At 40.3% G+C, this 17,835-nt stretch overlaps 1 protein-coding gene across 5 annotated transcripts; it reads right to left on the bottom strand.

The window, feature by feature from the left end:
- Positions 1-1,128: 1,128 nt before the first annotated feature.
- Positions 1,129-17,488, bottom strand: bnip2 (BCL2 interacting protein 2). Of its 5 annotated transcripts, none has more exons than XM_053427089.1 (11): positions 16,462-17,488; positions 13,736-13,831; positions 13,528-13,598; positions 12,865-13,041; positions 10,755-10,937; positions 10,444-10,546; positions 10,232-10,363; positions 9,587-9,673; positions 9,028-9,126; positions 8,252-8,287; positions 1,129-1,193 (listed from the first exon to the last, which is right to left on the bottom strand). In XM_053427089.1, exons 1-11 carry the CDS (start codon positions 16,827-16,829, stop codon positions 1,136-1,138), a joined length of 1,410 nt encoding a protein of 469 aa, XP_053283064.1. In that variant the 5' UTR covers positions 16,830-17,488; the 3' UTR covers positions 1,129-1,135. The 5 variants fall into 5 exon arrangements, with proteins under 5 accessions (XP_053283064.1, XP_053283063.1, XP_053283065.1 ...); XM_053427088.1 differs by lacking the exon at positions 1,129-1,193 and adding an exon at positions 3,829-4,463; XM_053427091.1 differs by lacking the exon at positions 1,129-1,193 and adding an exon at positions 4,474-6,231.
- Between the last annotated feature and the right edge of the window lie 347 nt (positions 17,489-17,835).

Here is a 17,835-nt window from a genome sequence, read left to right as displayed (position 1 = left end):
TGATCTTAATATTAAGAATAATAGGTTTCATAAATCTTATATAATTTTAGAATGTTCTTATCATTAAATATGATAGACAATGTGTTTGGCTGATGTTTTTATGGGATTTCTGTGATGCCTTAGTGTAGGATTTCAGTGTATTTGTGGCTCAATCTAGTGGTTTCTTAGTTCTGTCAACTTGTTTTGCCAGTTGCCAGTTCTGTTAAAAAATGGGGTTCAGTGTTTGTAATACTTAAATCCTGCCACGCATACTCAGGAATTGGTCACTGTATTGCTTTGGTACTGCTATCTGATTATCTTCATCATGTTACCACTACAGATCTATTTTGAATAAAAATCCAAAACAATGTGGTTCAATGGATGATAACTAAACCATAAATGTTTTTAGAGCAACAAGTCTTTAAGCTCAAATTGGCTTCAGTGCACCAGTGTACTGACAGCTGGATCAGGACCAACATATATTCAGGTGGAATCAAAACATGAATTAATTTTGTCGTGCTCTCTTTGGATTTCTAATTAAAGTATTGATATCAAATAACGTGCAAGTAATTTGCATTAAAGCTTGTCCTTAAGAGATTTTAAACTTTTCATTGCTGATCACTTTTACCAGAAGGAATCCGCCCGGATCTGACATTACTCCCAGTAAAACGATATTCACTGCCGAACAGAGTTGACACCAGATACACACTTGCGGAGCATAATGTCGAACAAAGTTCCTCCTTTAACAAAGACAGGATCAAATATTGACCAATTGTATATTATAATGAACAGACCAGTTGTATGCTGGACGAGTTCCAGACACATCGAAATCATGTGACTGCCAATTATAGGAAAGGTGATCATGGTCTCAACTCCAGACCCATTTTGCTTTTATTTCAAAATAAGCGTGCACTATTATAACTATCCAGGATTAAAAAATCAAATCTCGAAAAACTGATCAAGTAACTAAGTTACATTGATGTAACAGGACAATTGTAGTCATATGAAGAGCAGAGCCAATGAGTAAAGTTATAGTAAGACCTACACATCTTTGCTTTAGTCTGTTTCTCTCACAAACTTCCTCCCTCCACAAGTCAGAGAGCACATTCAAGTTATGGGCAAAACATACAACTTTATTTTCCCCAGGCAGGGTTCGTCACTCTGGAACAGCAGCAGCCGCCATCTCCACTTTGCCGTGCATGTCCTGTTCGATCCTGGAGCCAGATTCAACAGACAATCAGGTGTCTGTGTCACCAGGATGCCACCACATCAAACAGGTTTAGGATCATGCATCATCACAGTAAACACAGGCTACCACACTTCCCAGAAACTTTTCATACAATCACATCCTGGAAAGGGATCGTTACATTTCCACCCTTAAAAAGGGAGTTCTTCCTCTGTGAGAGAACATTTCTGTAAGTTTATATTTTTATTTGACTCACCAGAGATATTTCTTTAACACAAAATCAAGGAAATAGATCTAAATAAAATTAAATAAAGTCTGTAAACATTTTCCATCCTGAACAACCTTGATTATTCATGTGCTTTTAAATGAAAACACATGAGGGTAATACAAACCATTATATCATTTGTATCAATATGATATTCTCACTTCTCCTGAAACCTTGTAAGAGAAATGCAGTTTTAATTATCTGCAGAACACAATGCAAAAAATGGTACATTCCAAGAGGCAGGGTTAGGACCTTTACTGTAGCCAGCCAGAAGGGAGGGGGGGATCAAGACTGTCTGACTTGGCTTTACTTTTGGGGAGCTGTCATGTTATCTTTATGTACAGTCTCCAGCTGTTTCTCAATTCAGGGGACTATCCTATTTAAAAAGGATCCTTTAAATGTTTCCTCCAATCCCTGAGAAACAACGGTTTCAGTGAATGGATCCTTCCTGGCGGTGTTAGTATCTGTGAAATGCTGCGTGAATTGTTATAATGAACTTTTTTTGCTAACAATGGGTAGCTGGATAACGAAAACATTTTTCCTGTGCAACTGGAACGCTATCAACTCAGTGTATTTGGATGTGATGTCATTCCGAGGGCCGATCTCCAAGGTGCAATGGAATACAGCATGCCTCTCCCTGGTATTACACACCTACAGCAAATAGGGATTTGGTGTCATTTGGTTGACGAGGCAGTGTCCTGGATCAGTCAGATAACCTGCACTGAGGACATCATCACCGGTGATTTAAGGAGACAGCTTCTGTAAGGATGGCGCGTTACAGGTTCCCTAAGTTGAGGATCTTTTGTTTCATCTGCACGGGTATGTTCCTTGAATTTGTCTTTTGGGAAGCCGGCTCTGGCAGGTGGTCATCGGCTGATCTTGTAATACCAGAGCAGTTCTATACGGACCTGCCCGTCTGCTTAGCCATCATCAGTGGAGACACAGAGGGCAAGATGAGTAAATTAAAAGAGCTTCTAGCATCTGGGACAAAGCAGAAGAAGCTTTCTGAGGATTTCTACCTGAATGTGACAAAGGACTGTCCAGCTTACATCAAAGCTTCAGGCCTTGACACACTGCTAAAAGGTTAATCTTCTACTATGTTGTAATGGTTTTGATCATGTAAAATGTACAATATTAAAGAAATCTTCCATAGTCATTAAGAAAATGGCCTAGTATAAAATCATAAGGGGTCTTCTACTGGGTTGTCTAAAATTTATGCTGCTGTGGTATTTCCAAAATACTACCCATTGTGATGTGATGTTAACATTAAGAATAAGTTTTCATAAATCTTATATCATTTTAGAATGTTATGAGCATTAAATATGATAGACAATGTGTATGGCTGATGTTTTTATGGGATTTCTGTGAGGCCTTTGTGTAGGATTTCGGTGTATTTGTGGCACCATTCAGTGGATCCGGAGTTCCGTCAACTTGTCTTGCCAGTTGACAGTTCTGTTAATAAAATGGGGTTGAGTGTTTGTGTTACTTAAAGGGTACATATTATCCCCATTTTACCACAGTTGATATGGTTCCTTGGGGTCTTAATGCAATGTCTGTAACGTATTTTGGTCAAAATACCACAAGGATAATTTAAAACAGCACCCTTTTACCCTGTCTAAAACAGCCCTCCTCAGATTGACCTGTTTTGAGTGCCTGTTCTTTTAAAAGCTAACGCTAGCTTGCAGCAACTTAGATCGGGATCTGACTTAGAGGAACCATAATAAATCGCGGGAGTTGGCTTTTTTCAGAGTTTTGGGGTCGGTAGACATGCCAGATACCCAAACTAATGTGTAGAAGCACTACAAAAAGGGAATTTTCATAACATGTCCCCTTAAAATCCAGCCACGCATACTCAGGAATTGGTCACTGTATTGCTTCGGTTCAGCTATTTGAACAAAAATCCAAAACAATGTGGTTCAATGGATGATAACTAAATCATAAATGTTTTTAGAGCAACAAGTCTTTAAGCTCAAATTGGCATCAGTGCACCAGTGTACTGACAGCTGGATCAGGACCCACATATATTCAGGTGAAATCAAAACATGAATTGTGCTTGTCCTTAAGAGATTTTAGCTTTTCATTGCTGATCACTTTTTCCAGTAGGAACCCCCACCGATCAAACATTACACCCAGTCAAACCATATTCACTGCCGAACAGAGTTGACACCAGATAAACACTTGTGGAACATAATGTCGAGCACAGTTCCTCCTTTAACAAATGCTGGAACAAATATTGACCAATTGTGTATTATAATGAAAGGCTCAGTTGTATGCTGGACAATTTCCAGAACCATCTAAATCATGTGACTGCCAATTATAGGAAGGTGACCTACATCTTTGCTTTAGTCTGTTTCTCTAACAAACTTCCTCCCTTCACAAGTGAGAGAGCACAGTCAAGTGAAGGGCAAAAAATAAAACTTTATTTTCCCCAGGCAGGATTTTATAAGAGAACGCCAGCAGTGAACAGTGAAAAAGGTGCCATCAAAACTTCCAAGAAATGCCACTCAGTGGGTCAGAGACCTAAAATGCAGTTTAAAATCAGAGCAATCATAAAAATATATTAATATCTCTCCTTTGTCACCTTTTGAATATAAATATATATATTTAAATGTAATAAAGCAGAGCATGCATCAACCATTTGTAACAAGAGTGCCTTAAATAAAGTGTAGATACAACAGTAACTAGGGAACACCAATAAACTAAGTTGGACTTGATACACCGGCAGGAAGTAAAAAGGATTAAAAACATTTCAGACAGCATGTGGTGAAAATGCTTTAGATCAAGCTGCTTGACACAGAAATACAGCAAAAGGTTTCAATGTAACAGGCAGCACAGTTTCAAAAAGGCACTTTTCCGATGCTCCGATTTAAGTCTTCAGTCACGTCGCCCAGAACAAAAACCTAAGATTGGCCGTCGCTCAAAACATTTTCCATCGCTCTCGAAGTGTCGACGGGTGGGGAGGGGGGGGGGGGTTGTCACTCTGGAACAGCAGCAGCCGCCATCTCCACTTTGCCGTGCATGTCCTGTTCGATCCTGCAGACAGATTCAACAGATAATCAGGTGTCTGTGTCACTGGGATGCCACCACATCAAACAGGTTTAAGATCATGCATCATCACAGTAAACACAGGCTACCACACTTCCCAGAAACGCTTTTCATACAATCACATCCTGGAAAGGGATCGTTACATTTAATTACAAGGGAGTTCTTCCTCTGTGAGAGAACATTTATGTAAATATATATTTTTATTTGACTCACCAGAGATATTTCTTTAACACAAAATCAATAAATTATATCTAGATAAAGTTAAATAAAGTCTGTAAACATTTTCCATCCTGAACAACCTTTATTGTTCCTGTGATTCTAAATTAAAACACATGAGGGTAATACAAAACATTATATCATTTGTATCAATATGATATTCTCACTTCTCCTGAAACCTTGTAAGAGAAATGCAGTTTTAATTATCTGCAGAACACAATGCAAAAAGTGGTACATTCCAGGAGGCAGGGTTTAGGACCTAAACTATAGCCAGCGAGAAGGGGGGGGGGGGGGGGGGGTCAAGAATGTCTGACTTGGCTTTACTTTTGGGGAGCTGTCATGTTATCTTTATGTACAGTCTCCAGCTGTTTCTCAATTCAGGGGACCATCCCATTTAAAAAGGATCCTTTAAATGTTTCCTCCCATGCCTGACAAACAAAGGTTTCAGTGAATGGATCCTTCCTGGCGGTGTTAGTATCTGTGAAATGCTGCGTGAATTGTTATAATGAACTTTTTTTGCTAACAATGTTCCTGTGCAACTGGAACGCTGTCAACTCGGTGTATTTGGATGTGACGTCATTCTGAGGGCCGATCTCCGAGGTGCAATGGAACTCAGCATGACTCTACCTGATAGTAAAGGGAGCTGAGAGCTGCCACGGTGAGACTGAGGCACGTGGAGAGGAAACATACAGACACGTTGGCTGTGTCCGAAATCACCCACTCACTCACTATTGCCTACCTCACTATACAGTGACGTCTATATAGAAGACTATAAAGTGAGCTCATCAGGAAAAGAAAAACACTTTTGGACATTACTCTGTGCTTTTTTCTGCACCGGTAATGAGGTCACATTAAATTTGAAGTAGACCTTCCTACCTGGCCTTGACCACCTCCTATGCGGGCTTGGTAGACTGCGTCCTTTGAAGGATGAAGCTCCTGAATTGAGATGCAGCTTATGTGTCACAGCGACACAATAACTAATTATAAATTAAAAATAATAAATAATTAAATCCCTTGGCAATATGTGAGGTTTTAGTGCATTCATCTTCCAAGTTTGTCACTCAACTTAGAAACAGGGAACAGGGGTGAAACTCACTGTGGCTCTGTTTACACCTTTAGAAAACACACAATATTAACCCACAATCCCTTGAGCCCCCGAAAATTGCCTGGTTATTATTTTCTCTTAGGGTTCTAACATCCCTCGAAATATCTGTGAATGAATAACCTCAGCAACTGCACATTAATTACTCATCAGTCATTAGAAGAATATCTCGGTGTGAGTGAGCAAGGCTGACAAAGGTTTGTGACAATTACCAAACATCTGCAGGCAGTGGGTATGCAAGCAAGTCATGCAAAGAGCTGTGAGAGTAAACAAGCTGGGTGTTCAGTGAGGATGAATTACTGAGGTCAACCATGTGAGGATATGGTTAGAGTGCAACGCCAAACCACAGTGAATAAGACAAGCCACTTCTTGTAGTTCAAGTCCACCCTAATCAGCATGATATAACTTACCCAACATCAAAAACATCAAATTTTAAACCTGGTATTAAAAAAAACACATGCAAGGGAGTGAATTACTGACATAATATTATCGTATGAATAACAAATAACCCATTTCCGTCTTTCACTGCCTGAGTGAGCAGGGAAGCACTTCTCCCCTGTCTGAAGGGGAGAGTGAGTGTGTATCTGTGTGTGTGTGTGTGTGTGTGTGTGTGTGTGTGTCTACTCGTCTCCATTTCTCATCACACATACTGATGATTATTGGTTATTTATCGGTGATGTCGGCTCATGAATCAGGATCATTCCGGTCACTTTAATCCTGATGTCCTGGCTGTGTGCGTCACTTCTTGTCTCGAGTTGTGTGTGACAGTTGAACTGCAATTAAGGTTTTTTTCCCCCCATTGTGTTTAAACACATGGGAAACTGTAGAGCCAATCACACGAAAATGAATTCAACTTTAAGTACTGTGATCAGTGCTGGTGTACATTGCTAATGTGTAAAGACAGCGCAGGTCAGCAGGGGGGGTGAGGTCATGCGGCAGCACGCTAATACATGGTACAAAAATACCATGTCTGTAATGTGCGTCTGCCGAAGTCCTGCAGCAGCTGCAGCAAAGACTTTGTAGTGGTGGGCCGCTGTATTGTCCTAGCATTTAGTTGAGTGCACAGCCCTACTTTTCTTAAAGGAAATACAGTCGTTATACCAGGAACCTTACACAGCATAACGCGGCGCAGCCAAGCACTGCTCCGGCAGACAGTGTGCCCCATGCGTCATAAGGCAAGACCGGTAACGATCGTTGGAAGCCATAATTATGATTGTAATTCAATGAATTGCCCCGCTAAGGTCTGCATAACAACAAGGTTCAACAGTATCTGGCAACAAAAAAAAAAAAAAACTCAGCTGTATAGACGTTAGGGCTGCTCGATTAATCAAAATGTAATCGTGATTACGATTATGGGGTCAAACGATCTCCAAACTACTATAATCGAGTTGAAACGATTATTTGGCATTTTTTTCGAAAGAGACGCCATGCGCAATTCAGTCCTTCCCCCAAAGCATTCAGCCGCCCAGCTGACTGGCACTCACTCTCAAGCAGCAGTAAAGTGTAGGAGGCGAGTTGTGTGTGTGGTGATCGGCGGTGAAAAAAACCGCGCTAGTGGAAAAGCATAGAGGGCAGCAGCAGACCATGTAGCGGCCGCCCCGCGCACCGCTATTCTCAAGCGCGCTCCCGCCTGGCTGTTCAGACTGGTCAGACCTGACCCGCATTTCTCCGCGCCGGTCAGTCGGTCATAGAGTGTTAGGGTTGCCATCATTAAGGGTTTGAATAACCGGGCACCGATATCCTGGTTTCACGGAGGAATAAGACACGCAGCCGTCATCGGTGTTTACCGGAACCGGAAGTGATTACAAAAATAAAGCATATACTTCAGAATAAGGGCAGATTAATAATTGTTTAAATAATCGTGATTTTGATATTGTCCAAAATAATCGTGATATTTAACCAAATTCGGGGAGTTGATTTGTTAAAGCACAAGTTGAGTTAAACAATCAACAAGCCACCTATTTTTGGAAACCAATCAAACAGCTACTCAGTCTGTTCATTAGGAATGCCCTAAAACTACTCAGAATAAAATGCTGGACAATACAAAATACAATTAGAGGACAGTGGATTTTGGCCGAAAGGTATCATTTAATAAAAAAGAATATAGAGAACGAGATGTCTTGGTGCTTTTCTAAAATCCAATGGATAAAATGTAATGTTAGTTTTGTGAAAAGCATAAAAAAAAAGAGCCCGACCGATATGGATTGTAGGGGACAGATGCAGATACAAATATTATCGGCTTGAAAATAAATTAATTAAAAAAGAAAACGTAAAAACATTAATACAAATGCAATTATATTCTGCATCGGTTATCCTTTAAAATCCAATTTTTTCATATTGGTGCATGTCGACAAACAAAAACTCTGACAGCACAACAAGGCTAACATTGGCCAACCAGAAAATCGGTCGAGCTCTAGGAAAAAAAACTGACACTGATCCTGGGTGAAAGTGCAAATACCTTTTACGGCTATTCCTGTTTTTTTCGTCGTCAAACCTTAAGAGGGGGCAGGGAAATGAAGTTAAGGAAAAGAGAAATACACAGCCAACAGCAACCAAACATCCAAAAGAGCAAAAAACCTTTTTTGATATATTTGTGCCAGGGTCTTTTTCAAACGCCACGAGAAAACAAGACGTGCGCCGGGTTAAGCCACATCAAGGAAGAATAGAGAATTCATAATTACTCAGCATGAGCCCAACAGTTATGTATATCAGCAAAGTTTTTTTCTTAAATACCTCATAATATATTATTTTTCCCAAATTTTTTTTAAAAATATTTTAGGTCTTCCCCTTTTGGCAGTGTAGGCCACATAAGGGACAATGCCTACTACAATTTGCGAAGCAATTAAAGGAAAACAGCAACAATGAGCCAGATGAATTTAGAGGGATCATTAAACGGTATTTATTGCAGGTTTGGTGAATGAATTTTGCAGAAGATGGAAGGCAGCCTATCCTTTTGTGGTCCCGTTATTTTATTTACCTTTTTTTCTTCAATTTACTAATTCATGTGAGCAGTCATATATACTCCCACTGCACAATGGTCTGAATCATTAGGTTCACATATGATTATATCAGCCAAAAACCACCCTGAGTTCTCGAGAGTATAAAACATTTTTTTTTGCCATATCACCCAAACAAGTTTAACTCGCATACATCATATGTTAACTGCCTTGGGCATTAAATCTCGCTGAAGAGAAACTTGGAAAATGCTGATGTGGTAGAGTAAAACATACTTACTGCTTGATACAATCTGGTATGGACACATACTCCATAGGAACCAGCCCAGCGAGGTCTGTCAAGCTATACACATACTTGATTTTCTGACTAAATTTGGTGCTGTGAAGAGAAGAAGAAAATGTGAGAATCTCAGGCTACGTTCAAAATAATACGCATTTTATAAATCTGAGGTAGATCCATTATGTGTTAGACCTCCTCACTTTGCTTACACAATGAATAAGCCTTATATTGACAATCATTTAATTTATGTTATATTGGCATTGATGAAAATTATACTGCCATAATTATTGATAATGTTTTGTTGACCAGCCCTATAGGTGCCCAACTACAGAGTAGACAACCCGATTCCTTTTTACACTAGTACACATGTGACCAGTGTGTGTGAATGATCATGTGATATGCGTGGTCATTTAGTAAGGATGGAGATCATTTCTGATATGGAGCAAAACTGCTCATCTGGAAAAAGACACTCTGCTTAAAAATAAAACCATATTAGAACCAACATCACATCAAGGATTCACAAAGATCTTGATGAATCATTCTGATACAAACCAGTTACCTTATGAAAGGTTTTGTGAGTGCCAGCAGGGTCCGAATAAACCAAGATGGATGGACAATTATCAAAGACTTCAAGTTCTTCCTTAACCTGCAGAAAGAGAAATTGGTAAAAATGAAATCACAGCATGAAAATATTGATGCCGTTTCTATTCGTGTCGAGTGTTGACCAGTGACCACTAGAGCTGCTTTCAAGACAGGCACAGAACTCAGGGTAATCTCCTAAAATCATCCAGAAGGGCTGGCTGGCTGTGAAAACACAAATGTCCGGGTGAGAGGCTCCAGACTTTCTCCTGAGTTTCTCCTGCCAGCCCCAAGTAAAAACTACAGACAATGTATAAATGAACTCAAAGACAAGGGACTCAGCGGAGGATTGACCTGAGGGTTGACTAACAAATTCTAATCAGGTTATCCATGAGTCATAGTGAATTGTTGTAATTGATGCAATGAAATTCCCCATGGGCAGTACTGATACATCCTATTCACAGAAACATGAGGTCAACGTGATCAACGTAGCATTGTTGTGAATGTGTTGTAGCATTCACAACAGTGCTACATTGATCATACGTGAAAGCCAAGAGCTGATTGTGCGGACACTCTTCCGGAGACTCTTCCGGAGTTCATTGTCTGAAAACGGCTTGTGACTCACCTCCTATCAATCTGCTGATAACACTTTCTGAGCCAGCCGACAGTTGGCATCTTTTTCCGAGAGGTCGCCCCATTCAAATACACTATCATATAGTTCTCAGCAACCAAAAGCTCCAGTGTGCCAATGACATACCTGAGACAAGAAGAAATCCCATTAGTGACGGCCCTAAAATGTTTGCTCACAAGGCCAAAGGAATTCAGATAAACACTCACTTGAATAAATTGTCCATGATGTATCTATAATTTGGTTGATTGCTCTCAGGCATAAAGCAGACAGCAAACACAATTATGGCATTCAAACCGTCTCCATAGTAACCTGCAGTGAAAATCAGATGTTACAAATTGATGTTCCAGTACCAAAATAACATTTTCAGTATCAGATCTTTGTAAAAAAAATGTTTGCTAAGTATTAAAAGAAAAGCAGATTGAACGATTCATAATCAAACAAAATCAAATATGCTTACAATTAAATTGCTGTATTTATGTGACTGTACTAATGTTTGTGAATATAATGTGCCACTGACCTCCATGGCTGATAACCCTCTTGTACGGTTCAATGGCTTTCATGTCCACTCTGTGTTCCTGGTCTCCGATACGAAACACCCTCCAGCGTCGACCCTCCTCCCTTTCCTCCGAGGCCGACGACTCCTGGACCGACTGCACACCTTTCTGAAGCAGCTCGGTGGCTTTTGGTTTCGGGAGATCGTCTAAAGGAGAAGACGCATTTTAAAACACACAGCTTGGATAACGTAGCCACTGGATCTGAGAGTTGATTGCTTTAATCAAATTACATCTGTTTTGATTGAATCATTGCTACCCTTTGTAGTCAATTAATTCTCGTTTAGTCTTCCATTAAGGTCAGTATTTTCCTGAGGGAATTTCTAAAATTTCATGGGAGAAATGATGAATAGCAATAACTTTCTCAGCCAAATGCTTCTAGTGACGCACTAATTCTTCAGATATGTGAGACATTCTGCTCTTTTTTGGGGGATATATAGCTTAATGATGAAGAAGTCATAAAGTCTAATGTTCAAATGATCATGTATGTAAAGCATGCAGCAGGCAATGATGGAAAAAAAAGGGGAAAATACAACCAAATCACACAACCACACTTTCCTTAAGCTCTTCAGTGAGCAGCACATTCCCTAAATATATCACTTATCATTTCCATTGTAATAACCAGTCTGACAGAGCTTAAATGTGATAGTTACTCCCACCGGTCATCCAAACTGGTTGAGGCAGATGGCCGCCCACATCAAGGCTGAAGAAGAAGCTAGAGGTTTCTTCGGATTCATCAGGGAGTCTTTGCCCACACAGTGCTTTGGTGCTTGCTCATTATGGGAGTTTCTGTATAATTTTAAGGTCTCTGCCTAATATTTAAAGTGCCTTGAGATAATGCATGTTCTACTGTTAAAATTTTATTTAACAGTAAAATAATATGGTTCAAATTCATTGGTATTTACAAAATCTTTTTCAGTCCCCCTCACAAGCCCAACATAGTTCAGTCCAATCCAGTTCAAACAACGAAACACAGATACAACAATAAATAATCCCTTCCGGGTTTTACCTCAGCTTCATAAACCAGTAACTCGGGAAAGTAAACGTGACACGCTTTGGCAAAGGTAAAACGGATGATTGCTCTGAAGCTACTAGTTTCTTCTGAGTGTTGGTTCAGATTATGCAGGGTTGTGATTAGCGCTCATATGCACACATGCAACAGGCTGCACCTGCTGCTGGGGAAGCTTGTGGGACCGGGCCGGGAGACGTCTTCACATATCTCCTGGACCACGATTTTGGTTCAAGAATCGTTATAGCTCTATTAGATGATTATGTATTAATTTATTGTGCCATTTCTTGTGATGTGCAATACCTTGTCAAATGTGACACAATGACCAATAATCAGCACAGATTAACAAATGTAGAAATGGCACCAATCTGATGACAACAATTTAACCCATGTGTCGATATTGCTTGATCATTTTCTCAAATGCAGGAAAATTTCAGGAAGGGGAAAAGAAAGTTACATGCACAAAAATACTGAGTGCAAATGAAAAGGTACGATACGTGAAACACCCACTGATTTGTTTGAACGACTGAAGACGGAAAATAATCTGGACAACAGGGGTTGATTGACTTATGAAACAGGTGCTGTCCAAGAGACCTTACCACAAGGATAAGAGAAACCTGTTGCTGGCCTGCAGCCTGTATCCAGGCAGAGATCGGAAACAATTCTTCCAAGAGGAAAAAAGAGGAAGGCAGCAGTTTGGAAACACAAAAAACAACAAAGCATTTTTTAGCTATGCTTTAGGCAGACAGCTGCCTACCCAAACCTGTACAATCAAGAACGGAAATGCCAATAGCTCAGAGAACCGGGATATGAAAAAAGATACTTATATTTATATCACTTGCCAAATACTTTCAATAAATAATAATAAAACATTGCCTTGGACTTTTACCTATGGGTCCAAAGGTTAAAGGTTTCTTTGCAGTTCACACCCAATCACATCAATTTAAACTTTGCTGTTTGAAATTTTTGGTATTACCTAAAAAACTAGAACAAGTAGGGTTAGTCTACTCTAAAAGTACTAATACAGTCAATACAATTGTCCCCACATTATATAAAGAAGTCTTTACCTTCCCATTCAAACTCATTGCTGTTGTCTGAGGGTGTGTCAATGTCATCAAGGTCAAGCTCTGTACTTTCATCCAGCTCATCAGAGAGAAGCGAACCCTCACTGCGGTCAAACGTCAGGCTGATGTTCGGAGCTGAAAGCTTTTTCTTTGGCTTCTTGCCATGGTCCATTACATAATCTGGGGTAGATACCAAGACATTGAGGGTCACCTTTGTTATACAGGTTATGTTTCTAAAAAAAAGCCTATTATAATAGAACACTTGGAAGTCTTAAATTTCAGTCATTGGGGACAAATCCAGAGTACTTGTGAATATTGCACAAATCAAGTGGCATTGCCCAGTGCTAGTTATCACCACATAATTGTCTCCTTGTGTTACTCTCTTCCCAGGAGCTAAGCAAAAGAGAACTGCCTACGCAGATTTTGGACTCATGTTCTTTTGATCTGGCTAACTCTGACTGCTGAGGTCTAACATTAGTTTCAGCTGAACTTTTGAGTTCATTTTGGCACAAGGGAGACTCAACAACAAAGTACAGGAATGATTGCAGCAATACAGTACCTCTCAAAGTACTCATGTCAGCATGTACATTTTAAGATAGACTTGACAATATCTATGTCCTTTAATAAAATCATTATATGCACCAAATACTATTCTGTTTTCATTACCTGGGTCTCTCTCCTCGGACGCCCCAGCAAAAAGTTCATTTTCAAGCTCCTCCTCCTCCTCTGGTAGGGGCCTGATAACAAAATAGGAGGTGTGATCAGGTTGTCAGTAGGTCTACGGTTCATGTGACTTTTTAAACACAATTATGCAACACAAAAGCTCTGAACCGTGAGCAATACTATTATTATTAATGACTGAATGAAACAATACCGTGGAAAGTCCTCATCCTGCCACTCTTCCTTAAGTTCCACTCCTTCCATGCGTAAGCGGGCTTCTGTTGTGGCGACTGACTCTTGGCGCTCAAGACTGGATAAAAAAGCACAAAAAAAGTTATGTCAAGTTTATGTTTAATGATTTCTTTTTAAACTCACTGAAGGGTTCTCTTGTACTACAAATGTATTAGGATCAAGAGCAGGGCGAGCAAAGATTATCTGTAACAAACTAAATCAGAAGTATACGGTCTGTTATCTGTCAGCACTTGCTTGTGACTTGTACAATCCTAAAAGGATTATGGGGGAAAACACTGAAGTCTACTAAGAGTCAAATGCAATTTCTGTTCTTGGCTTAATACCTCAGATACAAAACCTTTAAGACATTACTGGTTATGAACATCAACATAATTGGATGTAAAAAGATAATGGATACACTTGACTGTAGCGGCACAAAAGCACATAATAACTCTGCAAATAAGATTGGGGTTCTTCAGGTCATAAATTAGGTTATAAATATGATGGATTATGTTAACAAATGCTAGGTCTTAATTCTACCTGAAGTGATACTCATGTACACGTAAACACAGTTTGAAAAAAAAAACTTAAATTGCCAACTTCAGATACCTACTGTAAAAATAAAGGATAGTATTTGCTTTTTATTTTTTTTGGCCTACCCTGCCCATTACTTAACGGAGTCCGGAAGGACCTCTGCTTGTGTCGACATACCAAGCAGCATGTGGTTCTTAACTGTAACCAGTACTCCAAAAACCAACCATGGCACCTTGTGGAACTAGGTACTGAGCAGACGCAGTGCCAACCACGACATGATTCTTAATCCTGACTTGTGGGTGGCTGTGGCTCAGGAGGGGCAATTCACTAACGGGGAGGTCAGGCCCAATTTACCTGTTGGCTGGGCCATCGTAGTGTGAATGGAAGTGTAAACTAGCAGCATTATATACAGCAGTAGTAACTGCAGTGTAAAGCACTGCGAGTGTTGAAGACTAACATGTGATATAAATGCAGTCCTTTTCCCGTTGTCTCCCCGAGAGTTAAGGCTTGCTGCTGGCCACATAATCAGATCAATGGCTTCTTGAAAAGCTTACGAGCTTGTGTTAAGGGCTTAGGTATAAACCATAAGGCTCCTTGCCAATGCTGATTGAGGTATCTTTATCTGTGTTGTACAGAGCTCCCTTTGATGCATAAAGCACACACACGCCTGTTATTTGTGCTCCAGACACTCAAACATTCAAGGCATTCGGTACTCAACATTTCATAAGGCATCAGTTTAGCTGTTGCTTATGTATAGCGCTAATCACCACATTATATCTCAAACTCAAATGAGCGAGTTATGAGTGCCACAGGAATGTGGTTTCCTGAATAGATAGCTTTGAAATCAAAGTGTGATGGGACCTAGCTGCATTGAAGTGGAATCAGCCACATTAGAGAATAGAGAAAAATAATTCAGTTTAAAAAATAAATCATAATGTACTTAATGGTGACCTCAATTAAGACGCAGATCAGTGATTTGAGATCATTGATTGTGTTAATGCTGACATCAAGGTATTTCACATATTACACAAATGAAATGCTAACCTCTTTAAAGAAATGTCTAAAATAAGGTAATTGTGTATAAAGATGATGATCAGAAGAGTTAACCAATATGTTTATGTTTAATGAGTAGTCATTTCTCTTTTCTCCTCTGCCTTTCTGGTATCATATTGTTTGCTGCTACAACTCTTCTTATTATTTCCCATGTTCAAGATTAAAAGGAAAGGGAATGTTAATTTACTACAACCGTAACCTTATATTTGCATTTAACTTCTTAATAACACTACAGTACAAGCACTTTGGACTGAGACTAAGACAATCGTGGGTTCCCCTGTCATGGTCGACAACTTATGAAGGTCGCCATGATACTCAAATCTGTTTCTGTCCAATAAAGAGCGACCCATTATGGCATAAGTGTAGAACTGTCCAAGTTGAATACTTCTGTTAATGAGGTTTAAAATCTATTCTGCCTTCTTAATCTTTCATACAAAGCTCAAGTATGTTCACGAAAAGAAAAGTTGTTGAAGTGGCATCTCAATGATGTGAAAACTTGTATGTTCATTTCACTACAGGTGATTAATTAGGATTACGTAGTCCTCATCAACTTAATGCTGTGTATATATATATATATATATATATATATATATATATATATATATATATATATATATATATATATATATATATGATGTTACTCAGTCCACAGACACCATTACATCTATAAAATGTCACGCAGGAAATGAAAAAGCCCAAAACACATAAGTTCTAAAACTCTGATTCCCTCTTTGTTTTTTAGATTGAATGAGAGAAGTGTTGAATCTACTCAGTTTTCATTTTTGATGTAATGATATTCGTGAGGCTAAATTATAGGAGACTAAACAGATTCGTCTCTGCTCCCTTCATAAAGTTGAAGAAGTCAATACCAACCTCAGGGTAACTCGCTATTTCACTTGCTTTTCTGGACAGTCTGAAGACATGAAAATGCCAGAGGCATAGCTAATACCAGCAATTATCACTGGTCTAAGGCTGGAGGAGGGCTGGCAGTGACATGTCAAATAACTTTCACATGCAGCGCATTGGAAAACACTCACTGACACTTAGTCACACATTAATTTAGAGTATGTTTAAGTCGCACAACACGCATGAAAGAAAAATAAAATGTCCACATATACAGACCTTCCGATGGGCCCGGGCGGTGAACGTGGCTGGGGAAGACTCACTGGGGTAGAGCTTCTAGCTCCAGGCTGTTTCTGCTCATTGTCTGGAGTCGTCCTTTCCTGTGGCGTACCTCTTGTTTTGGTTGGACTCTCCTGGAGTGTGTCTTCGCCATTTTTGACAGGAGGCACCGTGCTATTTTGTAAATCCTCCACCTCCTCCTCGTTGCCTTCTCCCGACACCCCAGAAGACGAGAGGCTGGAGGCCAGTTTGTTTCCCAGCTCGTCGCCAGTCGTACTGGGTGTGACACAGTCTGGGTTGCTATTGTTCAGATTCATATCACCTACCCCTTTAAGCACGACTTCACTCTCTATCACGTCCGATGCCATGAGTCTGCCCTGTGACTGGAGCGGGTTAGGAGCGGAAAGAGTCCGTCAATGACACGTTTAGAACAGCGACCTGCTCGTCGCTTTGAATCGGTCAGATCGCTCGACCTGACTTGCACAACTTCTCGAGAAGTTTGAGGCTAGCGTGCTAGCTCTTCCCCGCTGTACAGCTAGCTGGGGGGTGGGGGGGTGCTGACAGCCAGCTACGCCATCTAACTGCGATTTCTTAAGAACCAAATCCGTGCTAAATGTCACACGGGGGGGTAAGCGGAAAGTCACCTCGTCCACATGCGTCACACGGGGGAGTCGGGACAGAAAGTGCGCTGGCTTCGCATAAGCAGCGGCGCGCAGTGGTCCAACTTATCCGCTTGCTTCCTTTCTTCCTTCCTTCCTTCCTCCGAGTCGCACTGTTCCGCTGCACGCTAGCCCACACGCTACAGTTAGCTTCTTTAGCCGCAGCGAATCAGAAGCTCATGTTGTCAACATGCCGCCGGCTACAGTCCGCACCGTGAAGACACGACAGCTGTCAGCCTCGACCCAGCCGCTGCACGGAGCCGGGCACAGGACTCAGTAAGTATCCGCGGATCTAGCAAACCGGGTCTAACAAGCAACGTAACAACACAACACAATTATTTGCTAACAACGCTAGCGACGTAACTGACGCATTCAGTTACGTAGCTAACGTCTCCTGCTACGTGTAGCAAGCCTTCTACGGGGGTTGCCAGGTTTGTCTACTGCAGTCACGTATCTAATGATACTCTTAAGTTCACGGATTTACTTTGCATTTTAATCAAAAATATATATCTGTTATCACTCCCTGAATAATACACTTTTATCTGCCTCCTATCACGATACAAAATATTTGTTCTTAACATTATCATTGTAAACAATACTTTGTTTTCACTACCTGATTAATAAAGTTTCAAGATGCCTCAAATTTGCAATACAACATTTTTCTTCACACTAATATTGTATATATAAATTTGTTCTCACAACCTGGATCATAAAG

Source organism: Pleuronectes platessa, chromosome 7 (genome assembly GCF_947347685.1).
Source record: "Pleuronectes platessa chromosome 7, fPlePla1.1, whole genome shotgun sequence".
NCBI lineage: Eukaryota > Metazoa > Chordata > Actinopteri > Pleuronectiformes > Pleuronectidae > Pleuronectes > Pleuronectes platessa.
Note: the sequence above shows the minus strand (reverse complement) of the source record. Positions and strands in the feature narration are given on the sequence as shown.

Coding starts and splice junctions, on each gene's coding strand:
- bnip2 (XM_053427087.1), bottom strand. CDS start 16,829: ATGGCATCGGACGTGATAGAGAGTGAAGTCGTGCTTAAAGGGGTAGGT. Junction 10,547..10,754: donor GAGGGTTATCAGCCATGGAG/GTCAGTGGCACA, acceptor TTTTCACTGCAG/GTTACTATGGAGACGGTTTG. Junction 10,364..10,443: donor ATCATGGACAATTTATTCAA/GTGAGTGTTTAT, acceptor TTCTTGTCTCAG/GTATGTCATTGGCACACTGG.